We start from the raw sequence: 18,767 nt of genomic DNA, 5'->3' as shown, positions 1-18,767 counted from the left end.
ATTGTATATATGTTTCTACATCTGTTTTACTTTGGGAATTAAGAATTGTTCTTCCCCCTCTCCCCCCAAGAATCAGAATGCAGTATTATGGAAAAGATACTATATTTGGAATCAGGAGACCTGGGCTCAAGTCCTAGTTACAACACTAGTTGTGTGACCACAAGCAATTTTCTTAACTTTTTCAAACCCCAACTTCCTTATCAGCAAGAGGGAGATAAAAATTCATGTACAGATATTACCTTTGTCATGTGATTTTTTGAAGAAGGTACTTAACAAACCTTAAAGTGCAAACATATTATTCATGCACTGATCTAAGTATTTATCTATTGATCTCAACCAAACTTTTATTTCATTGATGTATAAATCTCACTGTGAGTCAACTTCCTTTACCAATATAGATTGGTTAAACATTTCCCTGGTGGTGGCAGAGGCACTCAGAGATTAAGGGACTTGCTAAAGGGCTTCTATCAAGACAGATCAAATGCCATTCTCTTCTAAAGGCATTTCTATTCTCTTTCCTTTTTATCTTCTTTCAGTAATAAGTGTTTCCCACTCTGAGATTAGTTGCCATCTACACTGAATGTACTCTATATGTATCTATCTATTATATCCACCATTAGAATGTGAACTTCTTGAATACAGGTACTATTTTTTTCTTTGTATTCCTAGCGCTTAACATAGTTATCTGGCATAAAATAAGAGCTTGATCCTTGCTTGTTGATTGACTCAGGATGTAAACTCATCCATAAGCTCACTGAAGGTGTGAAGTATAACTCCATAGCAGATGGGATATCTATATAATATTTCATCATCATCAATAATAACAGGAATGATCATAAGGATAAATAAATTATGATTTTTTTTGTTTGTGAAATATCAATCAGAAATAAAAGTTAAGTAAGTGGGCCAACTGACAAGGAGATGAGATGTTAAGAAAGCTAAGACTAATGATTATTTTACTTGGGAAAAGGAGATCATATTATCTAGTCTAACACTCTTATTTGACAGATTAAAAAACTGAGGCTTGAAGAATTGAAGAAATTTGTCCAAAGTCACACAGATAGTAGGATTCAAAGCCAGGCCATCTGACTCCAAAGGCAGCACTCATGTTACTGCAATGTGTCCTGCAGTGATGTAGAAAATGGTAATTATCCAGTCAATTCAGAAAATTTTCACCCAATCAGATCTCATGTAGAGATAGAGACTGCAGGCTCTCTTTTGGAAGAAAAGAACAACAAATAAACAGAACAATCCTTCACAAGACAGATTCCTCAATTACGGAGCCTGAGCTCTGAGAAGCTGAAGTTATGACCCAGCAGCGTATGTAAAATGTAAACATGAGGACACAGTAATTAGCTTTGAGTTAAATTTGAAGTCTCAGTGGCCTGGTGAGTAATCAAGTAAGAGGTCATTAACCACAGTGGTGTCTCTTACAGGGAACACACTCACACAGCTGCTATTGAACCAGAATGGATATGTCTTGACTCATTCATGCATCAATCAGTCTTGTTTATAGTTCCTCTCATCACCGTACCTATGAGGATTAGAGCAAGTAAAGGATCCTCTATTGATTTAGAAATCATTTTTCCTACTGGCCACATTCTAGTGAAGAAAAACATTTTTTTTAGAATTCAAAGACTATGAGGAAGGTTTATTTAAATGAAAATATCTCATGCCAAAGTGGCACATTCTGGTTAAATGATATGGATAACACCCTTAAAAATATATCAGTATATTTAAAATAATTTTGATTTTTTTTTCTTTCCCTTCATGATTGTCAGCTAACAAGATTGGTGAGAGATTAAATCTAGCAGAATTTCATAAAATTAGTGGATATGTATGTATATATAGGTATACAAACATTTTTATGAACATACATATGCACAAACCACAAATATGCATAGGCAAGTATATATGAATATATCCCAAATGTATAAAGAGCATAATAATTAGAAAGTTTTATGCCTAGGGTAAATGGCATAAAATGTGCCCTCAATTAATTTGAATGGGAAGGAGGAGGGACAGAACTTAAAATACTACAAAGCTGCTGCTGTGGAAGTTCTACTGCTGGTATAGGGAAACAGGTTGGGGATCAGATTGGGAAAGCACTTATCTGGGGTATAACTATCAGGAAGCTTCTTATTTTAACTTGTTTTTCTTGCTAACTCTTAATGAAACTCAGTTGTTTTATGAATTTGAAGGACTTAAAGTGCTATTGACACTGCTCTAAATGTTTATCTCTTGAAGCAAAGCATCAGTTGCCTCATCCTAGTTATATCTCTGATGTGTGTGCAACCACATATATAGGTACACACAAGCCCATCTAAAATTGTGGTGATTGATTGCTACATCTTTAACTGATAAGATTAGAGAGTTAGCAAGTTGAAGGAAGGACATTTCTGAAATAGTATAACAGAAGAAGAGGAGAACCTGAGGGAAAAAGTTTATCCAGTAGAATAAGCAGTACAAAAGTTTAAGGTGGAAAAAAAAGGAGATTCATGGTAAAACAAGTAATAGAGAATAGGATAGATTAAAGGACTCTAAAGATGATATTGAATTCCATTCTTCCTGGTACAGGTATAGGAGCCAATTGAGCATGCCTATTGTGTTTATAAATAGAATATATATTCGATTATGTTACATGAATGTATTTGACAGAACCTACAACTATTAATCTTTGGAAGAAACATCTATATTTATTGTGTGAAAAATTTAAGCTACCTCTCTGATACTTGAACACTTACAAATTAATTAAGAGAATTTTTCTATTCTCATGATATCACAAAGAAATTGATCATTTAATATAAATAAACTGTGTAGTCAGGAAATATGATTTAAATCCTGAATTTAGCTATTTACTAAGTACATGGGGAAGCCACTTAAGCTTTCTGAGCCCCAGTTTCCTAGGATTATTGTGAAGAAAGTGTTCTATACACTATAAATCACTCTATAAATGTTAGCTATGATTATTATTTTAGTTGTCTAGATTGCACATAGTGGGAAGTCTAGGGAAAACTGGCTTTTTCTCATAGAGATTTTGTCCTCCAATAGGTGGTGAGGGAGTTGTTAGAGAAGAGGAACTCCACAACTTGATCTAGTATTGATTTTGTCCCAAGGGTCTTTGGAATGTGATAATCTGGAATGAGAATACTCTGACATGGCAATAAGCATCTCAAGTGGTCCCTTCTTTACTCTGAAAAGAATGGGAAAGAAGAATCATGAGATGAAGGAAACCATCTCTTCTAGAGATTTGCTTTTTTCTAAATTGGCAAAGATCAATAAATCTTTTTTATTAAAAATTTTTAAATAAATTTTTATTTTAAAATTATTTTAATTAAAATTAAATTAAATTAATTAAATTTAAATTAAATAAATAAAAAAATAAAATTAAATAAATTAAATTAAAATAATTAAAATTATTTAAAAAATAATATTTATATTTTTAAAAATATGAATTTTTGTGTAGGGCAGGAGAGGTAGTCACTTCTAACTGATATTGATACTCTCCAGGTTTCCGTTTTGAAATTTCGTTTCATTGATAGAATATTCAGCTACTAAGTAGGCTACAAATGAAGTCATGGTTGTGGGTCAATCTTCAAGTGGACCCGTTAACTTATGCCTGCCCCATGGTCCACAGCTAAAAAATTAACTTTCTTCAGTCATTTCTCAGACATATCTTAACATATCAAAATGGTGGCCAAAAATAAAACCCATCAATTAGCCTTAAGGATTACATACACAATTTATAATTTCCTCAGCCTAAACAAATACCATTATTCTGGGCTAACTGACCCTAATGAAGATAGCAGCTATCAGCTAAATGAATAAACCATTAGGATGAAAACAGAAATATCAACATAGGCAGACTACTAATTAGCAGACTGTAGACCTTCTTAGCTGGTTGTCCCACTTTTTCTATGATATAAAAATCTTGACTTGTTTTTTAATCAAAACTTTTGATTCTGCCTCATATGAAATTATAAAGTTAAATTGCATTAGCCTCTCATGGCAAGAATGCAAACATTGCATTCTTGCTACTGGCAAACCAACAAACAAAAAAATCACCAACTGTACCCAGGATCTAAAAAAGGACATATTAATTCTTTTATCATTTTCCATATAAGACTTAAAGGTGTTTTAGATAATACAGGTATTATCATACTACCTGATAAGTTCCACAGTGTACCTATTGATATGGCAATCACAACAGACTCCCAGAGAAGGACACCCCTTGCATAGAATTTTTCTGTGGTAGTGATTTCAAAACAGGGAGATTGGAACAGGGACCAATGTGACCACTGAGCATAATATGGGAGTGAGGAAATGGTTTCACCTCCATCACAGTAACTCCCAAGAAGTTTGTAAAGTCATTTCCAGACTTGCAAGCCTTAATGGAATGGTTAACTCCATGTTCTTTAGGGCTTTTTAAAACTCTTACAAATTTTAGTTCATGATATAGTATGCTAAAAGAAATGTTCCCACTGGCATTTTCTAAAGGTAAATCAAGTAAGTTAGTGCTCTTACTGCAATGGGGAAAAGTGGGTAGTGGAAAGAACATTGGACCATCAGTTATAAGACCTGGATTTGAATCTGAGCTCTAATGACTGTTTGTCTAACTTTGGGCAAGTCTGTAAGCCTTGGTTTACTCATCTTTAAAATGAGGTATTTGGACTAAATGATTTCTGAGGCCTCTTACAAACTCTAATGTGCTATTTCTATTATTTCAAGCTATAATATCTTTGCCAACCTCTTCTTTAGCCTCTGAAAAATGATGGGGTAGAATTTGTTGATTTCTAAGGTCACTCCCAGTTTTAAATTCTCTGCTCATAATATCCACTCCTGAAAAGATAATTATTTGACTACTTGTTGTTGAGTTGTTTCAGTCATGTCAGATTCTTTGTGGCCCTACTTAGGGTTTTCTTGGCAAAGACAATGGAGTAGTTTGCCATTTCTTTCTTAAGCTCATTTGACATATGAGGAAACCAAGGCAAATCGGATTAAGTGACTTGTCCAAGGTCACAGAATTAGTAGGTGTCTGCGGTCAGATCTGCACTAAGGAAGATGAGTCTTCCTGACTCCAGACCCAGCCCTCTATTGCACCATCTAGCTGTGATTTGACCACACAAGATAGCTGACACTGTACTCTCAGAATCTTTGTGGGGGGATTCAGTTAAAACATGGAAGAGCAGATAATATCTTTGCAAAGAAGAATGCATGATCCAATGTTAATTTAAGTGGAAAATAATGGGTTTCCTAAAGGATTGTCCTGATAATGCTATTCAACTTTTTCATTATTTGAATAATGTTTTCAAAAATATTTTCACTAAGTTTGCAAGGTGGTAGAAGCCTTTGGCACCTTTAAAAGTAGGATCCAGGATGACTGACCAGTGCCTACAGAAGTGACCAGATACAATGTAGGGTCTAGTGAGGGCAAGAGCTTGAAGAGAGAAAACAACCAGCACAAGTGCAATATGGGAAATAATCCTTGGGTGAATAACAAAGAAAAGGTAAATCCTTCACAGCAGAAAAACAAAGGACAGCTATGACTGAATATTTTCAGAACATTGTCAGTCATGCTATAATGAATGTTTTTGTTTAAATATTTTTCTTTGAAACAAGGGAGACAGTAGGTAGGCAATAATTTTGTATAATGACAAAAATCAATAAAACATTTTTAAAAAGAAATATTTATTATTATCTACATGCAGAACACATCACTAGGGATTGATATAAATATAAACAAAAAAATGTGGCTTCTGTCCTCAATAGAGATAGTATTATCAGAAATAGCTTATCCTTAACATAATGCCATATTGTAGTTTCAGATCCATTATCTCACTTTTATCTTTGCACATATTGTTTATTCCTATTTTGTGGATATGGAAACTAAAGGTGAGAGAGGTGTACTTGCCCAAGGTCATGCAGCTAGTAGGTGTCAGAACTGTGGACTTGAATGATTAGAAATATGGCATTTCAGTTATCTATGTTTGCAGTAGGTACAATTTGGGATTGCAAAAAAGGGATACCCAAGCAGTTCTTTTCTTGTCAATAGAGATCTGATAAGAGAATCTCAGAAGTCAATCTAAAAATTGCATGATAGGAAAATGTTTCAAAAGTGAATAAAATGAAATGCCTAAATAAACAAAGGTAAATGGAGCCTTTATTTCAAGATTAACAGTATTTTTTTTCAGAATTCTTTTCTTGAATTGTTTACTTCTATGTGGCAAAATGAAATGAAATATATTGAAGAAGACTTGTATGCTACAATAAGCTCAATTTTTGTGTACATCCTCAGGCTGACATAACAGAGCCACTTTTGCTTTATTTCTGCACATTTCTCTTCATGAAACATTGTCCCAGCACAAACCTGATTTTGCATTATCTAGATTTACCTAAGGACTCTGCACTTGCTTTAAGCAGCAGCCCACTCAAATTGCCTTGGCCCCAAACAAACATTCACTCTGGATATATAAAGATAGACAGTCTTAGATTTGAACATGGAGAGGGGGAGTTAGAAGGTGAGATAGAGTTCATTGTTGTAGAACACATTCCCCTAATCTCACTCTTGCCCTCATTCTATCTTTCATCATACTTTATCTTCTTATGATTCTTGGTTGGGAGTAGAAAACTATTTATTGTGTACCTCGTGGAGTAAATTATAAAATGTGGATTGTATATAAAGCTGATTGGGGATTCACTCTTTATAGTTCTTTGTGGGGAGATGAGCTGACTTACAGTATACTCAAATTTTCTTGGCATGATGTCCAAAATGGAATCTCTTTATGCTGAATTCCACACTTTATATTGTTGGGAGAGAGATTCCAAGGTATTAATTATGAATTGAAAATGGCTATGGAAATTAGAAACTAGTGACCTCTGTTATAATTGGTAACATTATTTATTAAACATTTTCTATAAATTAAAAAACATAAGTTCTTAACAGAATACAATATATATAATATAATAAAATATATAAAGGAGATGTATATTCTCTAAAGATTTTCCACCTTTGTTTCTTCTGCCTTCAGAATTAGGATGATGTCTTTAATAATGGTTTTGTAATTTTAAGTATTCCTGCTTTAATTTTTCATTCCACTTTGGGAGAAAGATTAGGCCTTGCCCTGTGTCCCTTACCCATTTTAACTCACTCCCCAAATGAAAACAAAACAACGATCCCTGGTCTCCTAGGATTTGATCCTTCTCTATGACAATACTATATTAGTTGGGAGAGAATTTGACTAAAGATGCCTGGTTTAACCCTGTTCTTAGCTGCTCATGAGTCAGGATAAAAGTTTTTGAGGGGCAAAATGATGTAGAAGGGGAAAAATTGGATTTGGAGTCAGGGGACATAGCTTTGCATCCTAACTTGCCATGTGACTGTTGGACAGTTGATTTAGTCTCTTTTAGCCTCTGCTCTTCTTTAAAATGTGAACAATAATACTATCTGCCCCATAGTCCTTTTGTAGGGAAAGTACTTTGTGAATTGTGAAACACTTTGTAAGCTAAAAAGTACTATATATAAACCTTTACAGGATAATAGTTCACTTCTTCAGACTGACAAACAGCCTACCATTCAGTCACTGGAAATTTGTATCATTCATCAAACTGTTCTAAGCTTATTATGTTGCTTTTCATATGTGATATATGATTGTTTGCATCTCTGTCTCAGTCTCCCTTTCTCTAATTTGGTTCTGTATCAGCCTATTCCATTATCTCTTACCTCTGTAATTTTAGTTCCTTGTGGACTGAAGCACATTTCTGCTATTTTGTAACCCCAACCCCCAGAAAACCTAGAAATATGGCCCAGCATGGTGGTGCACACCTGTAATCCTATCTACTTGGAGTTGGGGGCTGATGCATCTCTTGAGTTCTCAGTTCCAAGCTGCAGTATGACCTAAATTGATGAGGTGTCCACATTCAATTTGGCATTGATGTGGTCAACCTCTTGGAATGGGAAACCCCCAGAATTGTCAAAAGCAGGGTGAACTAGGCCAGGTTTGAAATGCAGCAGGTCAAAACTCCATAGTGATGGGTCTATCATAATGGATCTGGACCTGTGAGAAGCCCCTGTACTTCCACCTTGTATGAAACTGGGAGACCTAGTCTTCAGGAAAAGAAAAGAAAGACCTAGAAAAATACCAGTTACCTTTTTAGTGCACAAGGAATATAAATTGATGATGAGGTAGAGTTCATCATCTCTCATTTCTGTTATTTCAATTTAGTGTTTGGATTTTAGCTTTTATGATTCCTCAGATTATATGGTACTTTCCCAAAGTTCATTTTAGACATTACAGAAGTATTATTCAATAGGAATAGGCTCTGGATGGAAACAGCTGCAAACAGCTGAGAAGTAATATAACAAGACTTTTAAAAATTAAAGACAGGAACCAAGGGAAAAGCAAGTTCTGATAGAAAACTAAATCTCATGTCAGACTAAGAGCAACATTCCCAAATGGTCAATGAATAAAATAAGAAGCACATCAAGTGTCAGACAGGAAATCAGATTTAGCTTGGAGACTAAAGAATTATATTTGTAATTCTTAGAAATATTCTAGGCATTAATAGGATATAGACTGACATTTTACAATCTACTTTTCCAAAATACTATTCAAATAGAAGGCAACCACTTCATGTTGGAACAATATGGTCCATGCATAGCTTTTATTATTTGCATTCCTTAAATGCATTTTGAGGCCCATTTGAGGGTCTATACTGGTTCTATTTTATCTTTGACACATGGTGGTGATTGTAATAAGAACCCAGCTGATAGTGCCATGTCCATGATTTCTGTGTATTCCTTGTACGAACTCTTCTATATACCAATAACCTCTTATGATTCAGTGAAATACAATGAAATTCCATCTTCCAAGATAAATTTTTTAAGTTTTCTTCTTCCCTTCTTCCCCACTGATAGAAGTAGCATTTTATCAATCTCAAGGAATCTCCTTCAAGAGCATAAAGAGCTGCTTTTGTGGCTGATAAATCCATTTTGGTTCCATTCTTTTCCTTGCAACTGATATATTTTTGTGATTGGTTTAGGATAGGACATTTGATTTAATTGGTATAGGGAACATCCAATATGGAAATTTCTTCTATTAATGCAGCTTCACACCTACTTTGCACATTTTGTCTTAGAGAGTTGCATGGATGCACTGAGGGACTAAGAGATGTTTTCAGGACCATATAGCTAGTATGTCAGAGGTAAGACTGGACATAGGCCCTCTCAATTCTGAGGCAGGTTTTTTTTTATCACAACTCTAAATTGCTTCTTATAAAGATACTTTACATTTTTTCTAATGTCAATACTACTACTAATAACAAAAGATAACTTATCTAGACTAAAAATATGTTCCATCTTTAATTAGATGGAGTCAAAGGAGGAAAGTATTTCTTTTTATTTGCTAATGCACTTTTCTGTTTACGTGTATCATTTCTGGCATCACAAACTAATTGATAATAATAATTGTCTTTTAGATACTTCATTGAAAAAATCTAAGCCCACCGATATATTCTGTGTAAAAGTTAACATACTATGATGCATTATTACCAATGATATAGAGTATCATGGTCTTCGTGTATAAATGTTTTGAGAAAGCTTTAAAAAATATTGTTAAAAGATCAACAACATTAATACTTCCAAACCAGAGATCTCTCAAACAAAATAATGTGGAAGAGCCTATTTTTATATGGTAATATGGACCACTGAGATTCTATATCTTATATAGAATCATTTAATATTGTCTTAATAGGAACCTTAAATATATGAAAATTACTTGAAGTTATGTTTATTTGTAACCGTATTCATAAAACATCAAAATAATGAGTTATTTCAGACATATATGTGACAGGATTCTCCAGAGATATCATTGTTGAGACACCATTGTAGGAGAATATTTCAATTGGACATAAAACTCCTTTACTTTTTGGGAAAAACCACTGGGAGGCTCAGGGAAGTAGGAAGTATAGGAATGCACTGTCATAATTTCTTCTTCAGTTTCGGAAGAGATTTGTGATTTCATTGTTGGAGGGAAAAAGGGAAACATTTATTAAGCCCCTACTATGTGCCAGTCACTGCTCTAAGGGCTTTACAAATTTTTCATTTGTTTTTCCCAACAACTCTGGATGGCAGGTACTATGATTATTTTCATTTTACTGGTGAGAAAACTGAGTCAGGCAAAGGTTAAGTGAACTGACAAGAGTCCTATATCTAACATATATTGGAGTTTGGAGTTGAACTAGATCTTACTTCAGGCCCAGCTTTTGCACTGTGCCACCTAGTTTCCTTTGAAGCTAGAACTCTTAGAGATACGCAATGCCCAATGATGAGAGCCGAAAACACAAACAAGACATTTAATTTCTATGACTGTACCTCGTTCTCCCTTTGGACACTTCTTTCTTTGCACCATACACTTTCTTGTCTCACTTGTAGGTGGACACAGGTTGCCCTTTGCAGAAGGAAGTTGTATGATTTCTCTGAACCGTGTTTCAGTCCCTCTTTTGAAACCACATGTTTTCCCTTTTTTCGTACACGGGCTCCATGGACTCCACTCGCTAGCTTCACAGTGCACTGTAAGGGAACAACAGAAACATCTTGAGCTGACTAATAACCATTTTACTGTTATTAAGTAAATGATAAGTTGTCTGTTTTTTAATAATCAGAACTTCAAAAGGGAAGCATTTAATTTTGAAAGTGGGTGCAATGATTTGAAGTAAATAAGAAAAAGTAAGGGATGGGGTGGATGGATGGAGAAAGGAAAATAATGGCATATATATGTAGGTGTAGGTTTACATGTCTATGTAACACTATAAACTACAGAGAAAGTGGCTGACTTGCATAGATAGGGGGAGTTTTATTTCCTGTATACCATCCCCTGGTTAAACAAACAAATGAATAAATAACTATATATGTATATATATATACACACATATATATGATCCATGTGCATATATATACATATACATATATGCACATGGACCTAAATTTAATGGACATATGCACATGCACATTTATGTATACATATACACATGTACACCTTTATGCATACACACCTACATTTATATACATCACATCATGCATATGTATATATGTATATGCACACCCACATTATATACACTATGTGTGTGTATGTATACATATATATATATATAGTATAAATATAAATACACACACATATCTGCAGAGCCTGGAGTAAGGAAAAGTTGTCTTTGTGAGATCAAACCTGACTTCAGACACTTCCTAGCAGTGTGATCCTGGGCAAGTCACTTAACCATATTTGCCTCAGGTTCTTCATCTGTAAAACGATATGGAGAAGGAAATGACAAACCACTCAAGTATCTCTGACAAGAAAACCCCAAATGGGGTCATAAAGAGTCGGACAACAACAGTCTGTGACCCTATTTTTCTATTAAACCAGACTTGTGATTTTTTGTCATAGAGAACTCCCTAATGAAACTCCTTCTCAGTTGCCTGAGCCAGGGAGACTTTAAATGACTTGCTCAGGGTAACAACCATTATATGTCAGAGGTAGTACTTGAGTCTAGGTTGTCATGGTTCCAATCTGCTTATCTTTCCCTCTTCTTCTCCGTTTCTGCCTCTTTCTCTCTGTCTCTGTCTGTCTGTCTCTTTGTCTTTCTGTCTTTGTCTCTGTCTGTCTGTCTCTGTTTCTCTTGTATTCATGCTTGCCTGGCAGATTTACTCCTCTTTGAGCCAGCTTCATTTGTTCAAGTCACTAAGGACTTTCTGGGTGCTTGAGCAACAGTACTGAAATGAATCTGGATGATCTCTTAGAGGAACCCTTAAAGGTTCTCTTGAGAGCTAATTCCTGCCCTTTGCAAACATCAGCTCTTTCTTTGCAGTTGTATTCCATTTCTGTTCTTTCAGAAAGAGATTTGTGTCCTATTGATGAAGAGAAACATCTGGAAGAAGACATTTCTCTATATATTTTCACAAAAACTCTTTAGCTTCCAACACCTGGGGCAGCCCAAGACATTAACTCTTTCTGACTGTTTCAACCACTCCTCCTACCAAGAGGCTTTGCCAAATAATCTTTCTTGTTGTCTCATGGCCTAATAAATCCTTAGTGCTGAACAGAATACCATTCCTCATAATAACCTTAAGAAGATTGTGGCTCTTAAAAGTTTCTTGGAAATTAAATCCAATGCATAATACATTTTTCATGTGCTTTTTTGCAGCCATTTTTTAGACATCTAAATGTATCAAAGGAGTAAATGGAACTGAATTACTGAAGTGAATGTAATCTATCAAGACCATTAAAGAGATCCATTCAACTCCTTTTAGAATCATCTTCAACACTGACTTCCTTATCATCATCTTTTTTCCTTCTATTTATCAAATGATGGCACTTCACTTTGATAGCCCTTAGTTTCTTCATCTATAAAAGGAGAGGTTGGACAAAGCTACTTTTAAGGTCTCTTCTAGACTGAAAGCCCAGAGAGTCTTACCCATTGAAAAACAAACACAATTTCTTCTTTCCATTTAAGAGAACATTTCCCAGCTTCATAATATATAAGTTCCTTGAGGTCAGGGTCTATCTTTTGCCTCTTTTTGTACTTAAAACAGTGTGTGGCACATGGTAGGTGCCTAATAAACTTTTATTGATAGACCAATAATGATAAATACAAAAATTATGTATTCTATCCACCCTACAGTGGCCCACAGAACAAAAAATATGAGAATAAATTGTTCCACCAGTAAACATTTGTTAAGAATGTACTATGTTAGTTACTATGCTAATGGCAGAACAGCAACTTGTCCCCATTTCTAACTGAATTCAATTGAACAAGATGAGAAGACTCAAATAATAATAATAATAATTTATACTTATATAGCACTCTAAAGCTTGAAAAACATTCTATACAATATCTCAGGTAATACTCACTAAAATCCTGTGAGGTAGGTGGCTACTATTATTCCCATTTTTTATCTGAGAAAACAGGTACAAAAAAAATTAAGTGACTTCCCCATGGTCACACAGCTAGTATGTATCTAATGAGAGATTAGAATCTGTAACTTCCTCACAATCAGTTTAGTACTCTAATCCATATCCTTTGCTTCCCCTAAGATGGAATCTTTTTAAAAAAGAAATCCTGTTTTAGTAAAAGTTCTAAAATAGAATAGCAGCAAAAGCTTGACAATTGGAGTTAAATGACTTGCCCAGAGGCACACGGTTAGGAAGTATCTGAAGCCATATTTGAACCCAGATCCTCCCAATTTGGTGTTATATCTACTTTGCTACCTAGCTGCCCCTGAAAATTTTAATAAACAACATTAACAACAACCCACCCTCCAAAATCTTCTAAGAGTAGCTACAACAACAAAATACAAAAAGAAATCAACTTCTGATTTAAGAAGGAATAAAATTAAAAATCAAAATGATTGTGTCAAATTAAGTGGTCAAATTCTGACCAACAGTAACAATTGCCTAGTAATTTGGGAACAGTGAGAGCCTCCAGAAGACATGAAAAATATCATCCAAGAGTTTGTTGTGAAAAAAAAAAAGAATACAGGGCATAGTTAATGAAAGTAGATTTCTCACAAAAAAAGTAAAGTTAAAATAATGCTATGTTCAGATTTACTATATTCATGAAACTATATTCAGAGAAGCTAAAAAAATATAGTTTGAGAGAGGTGGTATGCCCCAGTAAGTGAAATTACAACTATACAATCTTGAATATTCTTAGTTATCAATGGAATGGGAATCATATAAAAAGAGTGCTGTGGTTCTTAAGAGCTCACATTTTTTTAAACCCTTACCTTCAGAGTTAGAATCAATACTGTGTATTGGTTCCAAAGCAAGAATGCATTAAGGGCTAGACAATGGAGGTTAAGTGACTTGCCCAGGATCACACAGCTAGGAAGTCTCTGAGGCCAGATCTCTAGGCCTGGCTTTCAATCCACTGAGCTATCCAGCTACCCCAAGAGCTCACATTTTTAAGGAGATGCATTGAAAAGATTGAAAGAGGCCACAGTAAGCAAAGATGAGTATAAGACATTGGTACAAACCAACTAGAGTACTGTCAAGAAGGGCCAAGACTAGGATGAACTAAAGCTTTTGGAAAATGCTAAAGATAGTAAAAGTATTTTTGTCATTTTTGTTCATATTTAACATTTAGAGTGAAGTATCAAGCAAGGAAAGGGAAGGTCAATTGTTTGGGGAAGATAACAGAGAGAACAGAACTCCTCAGCTTCTAGTCTGTTTCTTTTGCTCTGCCAAAAATAATCTTCCTATTGTCAAGAGTGAGTTAAATCCCCAAATAGGAGAGAAGATAGTAAGAGCACATGGCTGTTTTAAATGAGCTCATGTCTCCAGAGCTGTGCAAATAAAATTCCCAAGTACTGAAAGAACTTGGAGAAGTGATCATGGAACCATTGTCAGCAACATCTAAAAAATAAGAGAATAGGGAGGGTGCCAGAAGAAGGAAAAGGAGTAAATATTATTCATCACTTCAAAAAATGAAAAAGGAAGATTTTTTGAAACTAACTAAATTTCAATCAACACCTAGAAAAACTATGATTAAACAAATAGTTGGTGAAAACTTATAAAATAGCGATCACTGCATCAACTTGAGTTCACCAAGACTAGAATAAATGACTCCAAACCTACTTCACATCTCTTAATAGATTTATTAGAGTAATAGCTCAGGGGCCCGTAGAGATTGTGTGTGAAGACAGAAGTTTCCCATGATATCCTTGGCTACAACCTACATGAATTGAAACTGGATCTCGAGTGTTGTTTAATGAATGAATAGCATTTTGGAAGGAAAACTGTCCTGATATAATTCAGGGGTTATTACTTTACCCTGGGTTGTTTGACATTTTTATCAGTGACTTGGGTGGATAATGATAGTAATAAATATGTGTATAGAGCTTTAAGGATTGGGAAGAGTCTTCCATATCTTATCTCATTTGTTCTTTGGCAACCCTGGGATATAGGTATTATTATTATTATCATTCCCATTTCACAGATGAGAAAACTGAAATAAGGAGTCAGTGGCATATATGCTATACTTATCAAGTTGCCAGATAACATGAAGTTGGAGTTACCTAACATTTTTTGCAACAGAATCAAGATTTTAAAAGATATTGGTATACTAAGATATGCCCAAACTAACAGAATAAATTAAAATAGGATAAATGTAAAGTCCAGGATTTAGGCTTAATAATAAAATAATCAGCTACATAAATGAGGAATGAATTCATGGTGTTGTAGTTGATTACAAGCTAAATAATTATCTTAACAACTAATATTTATAAAGTGCTTTAAGATTTGTCAAGAGTTTTATTTATATCTTTCATCTCATTTTTTCCTTAAAGCAAACTTGAAAGTTAGGTACTATTATCATCCCCATTTTATAGATGTGGAACATTAGAGTGAGAGATTAAGTGATGTGTCCAGGGTCACATAGCTAATTAATATTTGAGTCAAGATTAGAACTTGGGAATCCCTGATTCCAAGTTCAATATCGGCCACATAGCTTCCCCGTGTGAGTCAATATTGTGATGCAGTTGCTTTTAAAAAAAATGCTACATGATCTAGTACTAATTTAATAGCTATAAGGTGTCCAAGTCCAAGATACTTAAGAAACCCATTGTCCTCTGTAGTGGTGAGAGTACATTTAGAATAACATATCTCATTTTGAGAATGACAATTTAAGAAAGACATTAACAAACTAGATTGTGACAAGGAGATAACAGAATAGTGTGGAAAAGAGAAGACCTAAAGTGAGGATGTGATCACTGCTGTAAAGATAGTCAAATGGCTATCATCTGTAGATGGCAGCAGATTTGTTTTATGTGACCCCAGAAGAATCTGTAGGAAGAAGCTATAGGTAGATAGCTAAATATAAATAAGAATTTCCTAGCAATTGGGGCTGTCCAACAATAAAATGAGCCATCTCCTTAATTCTATGACCTTCCCTCTGTTTATTGCAAATTTGTCCTTTGTATGACTTATTTGTACAAAGTTGCTTGCAAGTTATCTCCTTCTTAGACTATGAGGTCTTGAGAGCAGAGATTGTCTTTTTTTGTCTTTACTTGTATCCCCAGCACAGTATCTGGCACATAGTAGATAGGAATAAATGTTTAATTGCCTGTTTGACTGGCTACCTCATGAGTATTGAGTTTCTTATCACTAAGTTCAAGCAGAGACAGAATCTTCAGGGTTGTTGTAAGAAAGGAATTCTTTTTGAGTTGTAGATTGAACTAGATAAAGCACAATGGTATGGCAGAAACCTCTAATTTACTAATGTTTCCCTTCAATTCCAGAGGGACTAGTTGGGATTGAAATAATTGTATAGTGAAAGGCAAGAATACACACTCTTCAGGTCATTTACTTTAAAAGAAATCCATGAGTTGTTTTGTCTGATGAGAGAAAAGTGATGTGAACAATGCAGCAAAAGCTGTATTCATCAGGAAGTATAGTAGGAAGAGGGTGCAAGGCAGCATCTTGTACAATGCCTGGGAAGTGTTCTTGTGATGATTCCATGGTGCTGGGGCTGAAGGAAAGAGATGAATTGCGTGGAACCTGGGAGTCCACATATGTCTGCTAGAGTGGAAAGCAAAGGAGAGACAATGAGTAGAATGGAAGCTGGTGTATGGTTAGTACCTAGCCCATAGCTGGCATTTATATAGTGATTAAAAATTTATAAAATGATATATGTGTATTTATATAAACTCATTTGATCCTTATAGCAATGCTGCAAAGTAGGTATTATTATCATGCATATTTTATAGATGATGAAACTGAAGTTTACTAAATGACTTTCCCACAGTCACATAACAAGTAAGTGTCTGAGACAGGATCTGAATTCAGAAGTTCTTGTCTCCATTTTAAATATTCTATTTGCAACGCTATTTAGTTGCTTTATCTGGATGATTTGTATGTAGTGATGAACAGAGTGAAGGAAGGAAGTAGAGGTAGAGAAACTGGGTAGTTCTGGCACTTTTCAACAAGCTTATAGCATTTCTTCCTTTTATTGATTGTGCAGAAGAATATTAATGTATTCTGGTATTTCATTTATGTGTTGTTTATGCTTTTCCAGGGGCTATCCATAGAAAGTATGGAAATAGAGGAGTAGGGATTTCTGCATAGTGTTTCACCTCTACCTTGAAATACTTTTCTGAATTATGTTACTTGACATTACTCTCTAAAAAAAGATCTTGGGTGGATAGTATTAGACATACGACAAGAGCCAAACTCTAGTTTAGGCCAGATTCCACTTATGCCCTGTTTCTGGGTATAGGACAATAGATAAAGTCTCGGCCTGAGTTGCAGTTGAGATTTTACCATCTGGGTTCTTGTCTTTTGAGCCAGTTAAATGGGCATTAGAATCAGATCAGAGGCAAATGTTCTGAAATGGGGTCAAGTACTTGATTATGACATGCATTATAATTGCAACTTGGCTTTCCCTGCTATGGTCATCAGTTGGAAATGGTCATTGAAAACTATCTTCCATTTAATGGGCCAGATTTGGTAGGTAGATTTTATTTTATTGCCTCATTTGAAAAGATCATAAGATTTTTAATAAATACTTTCTGAACAGCATCAAATCATTTATCCAATGACTAAACCTGCCATGTAAAACATATGAAATAGTCCCTCTTGGAATGACAGTATTTTCACAATTTCATTATTATTATTGGATATTTAGAGTAAAAAGTCAAAAAAGGAAGAGAAAAGTCTATTATTTGGGGAAGATGACACAATGTTTTTTTTTAGAAAATTTTTATTTAATAAGATGTTAACAGATGACTGGGGGAGCAGAGCAATCTTTCAAGAGATGGACCTTCTCTATGTAAGGAACCCTTTAAATTGCTGTCTTTTTCCAGGTACAGAAAATGAAGAAATAAAAAAGTTATTCATCCTAAACTTTTGGTAAATCATCTTAAAATTTCTGGCTGTGGGTATTTTGGGGCAGCTTTTTTCCCCTAGCTTTACCTCTTGTTGGAAATTGTTGTCTCTTTTCATTATTCTCCAGAATCTACAGTGAAAATAACATTCTCCTGTGTAGTTTCCCTCTATTTCTAAGTTCTTTTATATTTTTCTTTTCTAGAGAGAACGAGATGAAAGCTGCTTTAAATTATAACAAAACATATGTGGCTTTGAGATTATTTTCCAGAAGACTGTTAGCTTATCTCAGTAATTTCATCTATTTTATCCTACTCCAGATAGTTTTTTTAAAGAAGGCTCCTTAACAGATTTGAAATGGTTAAAAAAAAAGTGCATCCTATCTATTATCTCCAGCACTTGAAAATGGAATGGATCAGCAGTGAAGGGACCTCAGTGAAGAGTCCTGGAGACTATCATAGACTGGATCAGGAAGATGCTTATGTGCACATGTCAATAACATCTCAGCATCAAAGATCTTAGAGGTTTTGCCCAGGGGATCTTGAGATTTAATATGCCCTTCTCCCATTTGGGTCACCATCTGCTCCCCAAGTGTTCACCAAACTTGTGGCAGTAGTAGCTGCACATTGTTTAAAGGAGAAAAAAATAGGGACTGACAGCAATCCCTTATTTAGACAAACAGCTTGTCTGGGGACCCTCCCTCTGGGAAGCTCAGCCTGTAATTAATCAGACACTAGAACTGTCTCATTCTGTCAAAGTAAATACCAAAGTCTCCTTTCTTTTAGTCAACAACCTGTGTGACTTGAAGATTTCAGCAAAGCAGTTTGAGGGCAGGATCACAAAATCAAGAACTATGTCAGGTCTAGTTTCATGGCCTTTGAGAGATGCCCTTTGGGGCAA

At 34.8% G+C, this 18,767-nt stretch overlaps 1 protein-coding gene across 2 annotated transcripts in view; it reads right to left on the bottom strand.

The window, feature by feature from the left end:
* Positions 1 to 18,767, bottom strand: part of RSPO3 (R-spondin 3) — a 115,964-nt gene that overhangs the window by 41,830 nt on the left and 55,367 nt on the right. For both annotated transcript variants that reach the window (XM_056818732.1, XM_007484517.3), the window contains exon 4: positions 10,370 to 10,567. In XM_056818732.1, coding sequence (XP_056674710.1) covers positions 10,370 to 10,567 — 198 coding nt within the window. The remainder of the gene's footprint in view (positions 1 to 10,369; positions 10,568 to 18,767) is intronic.

Source organism: Monodelphis domestica, chromosome 2 (assembly GCF_027887165.1).
Source record: "Monodelphis domestica isolate mMonDom1 chromosome 2, mMonDom1.pri, whole genome shotgun sequence".
In the NCBI taxonomy this organism is placed as follows: domain Eukaryota; kingdom Metazoa; phylum Chordata; class Mammalia; order Didelphimorphia; family Didelphidae; genus Monodelphis; species Monodelphis domestica.
The sequence above is the reverse complement of the archived record's forward strand: the minus strand, read 5'-3'. Positions and strand labels throughout refer to the sequence as shown.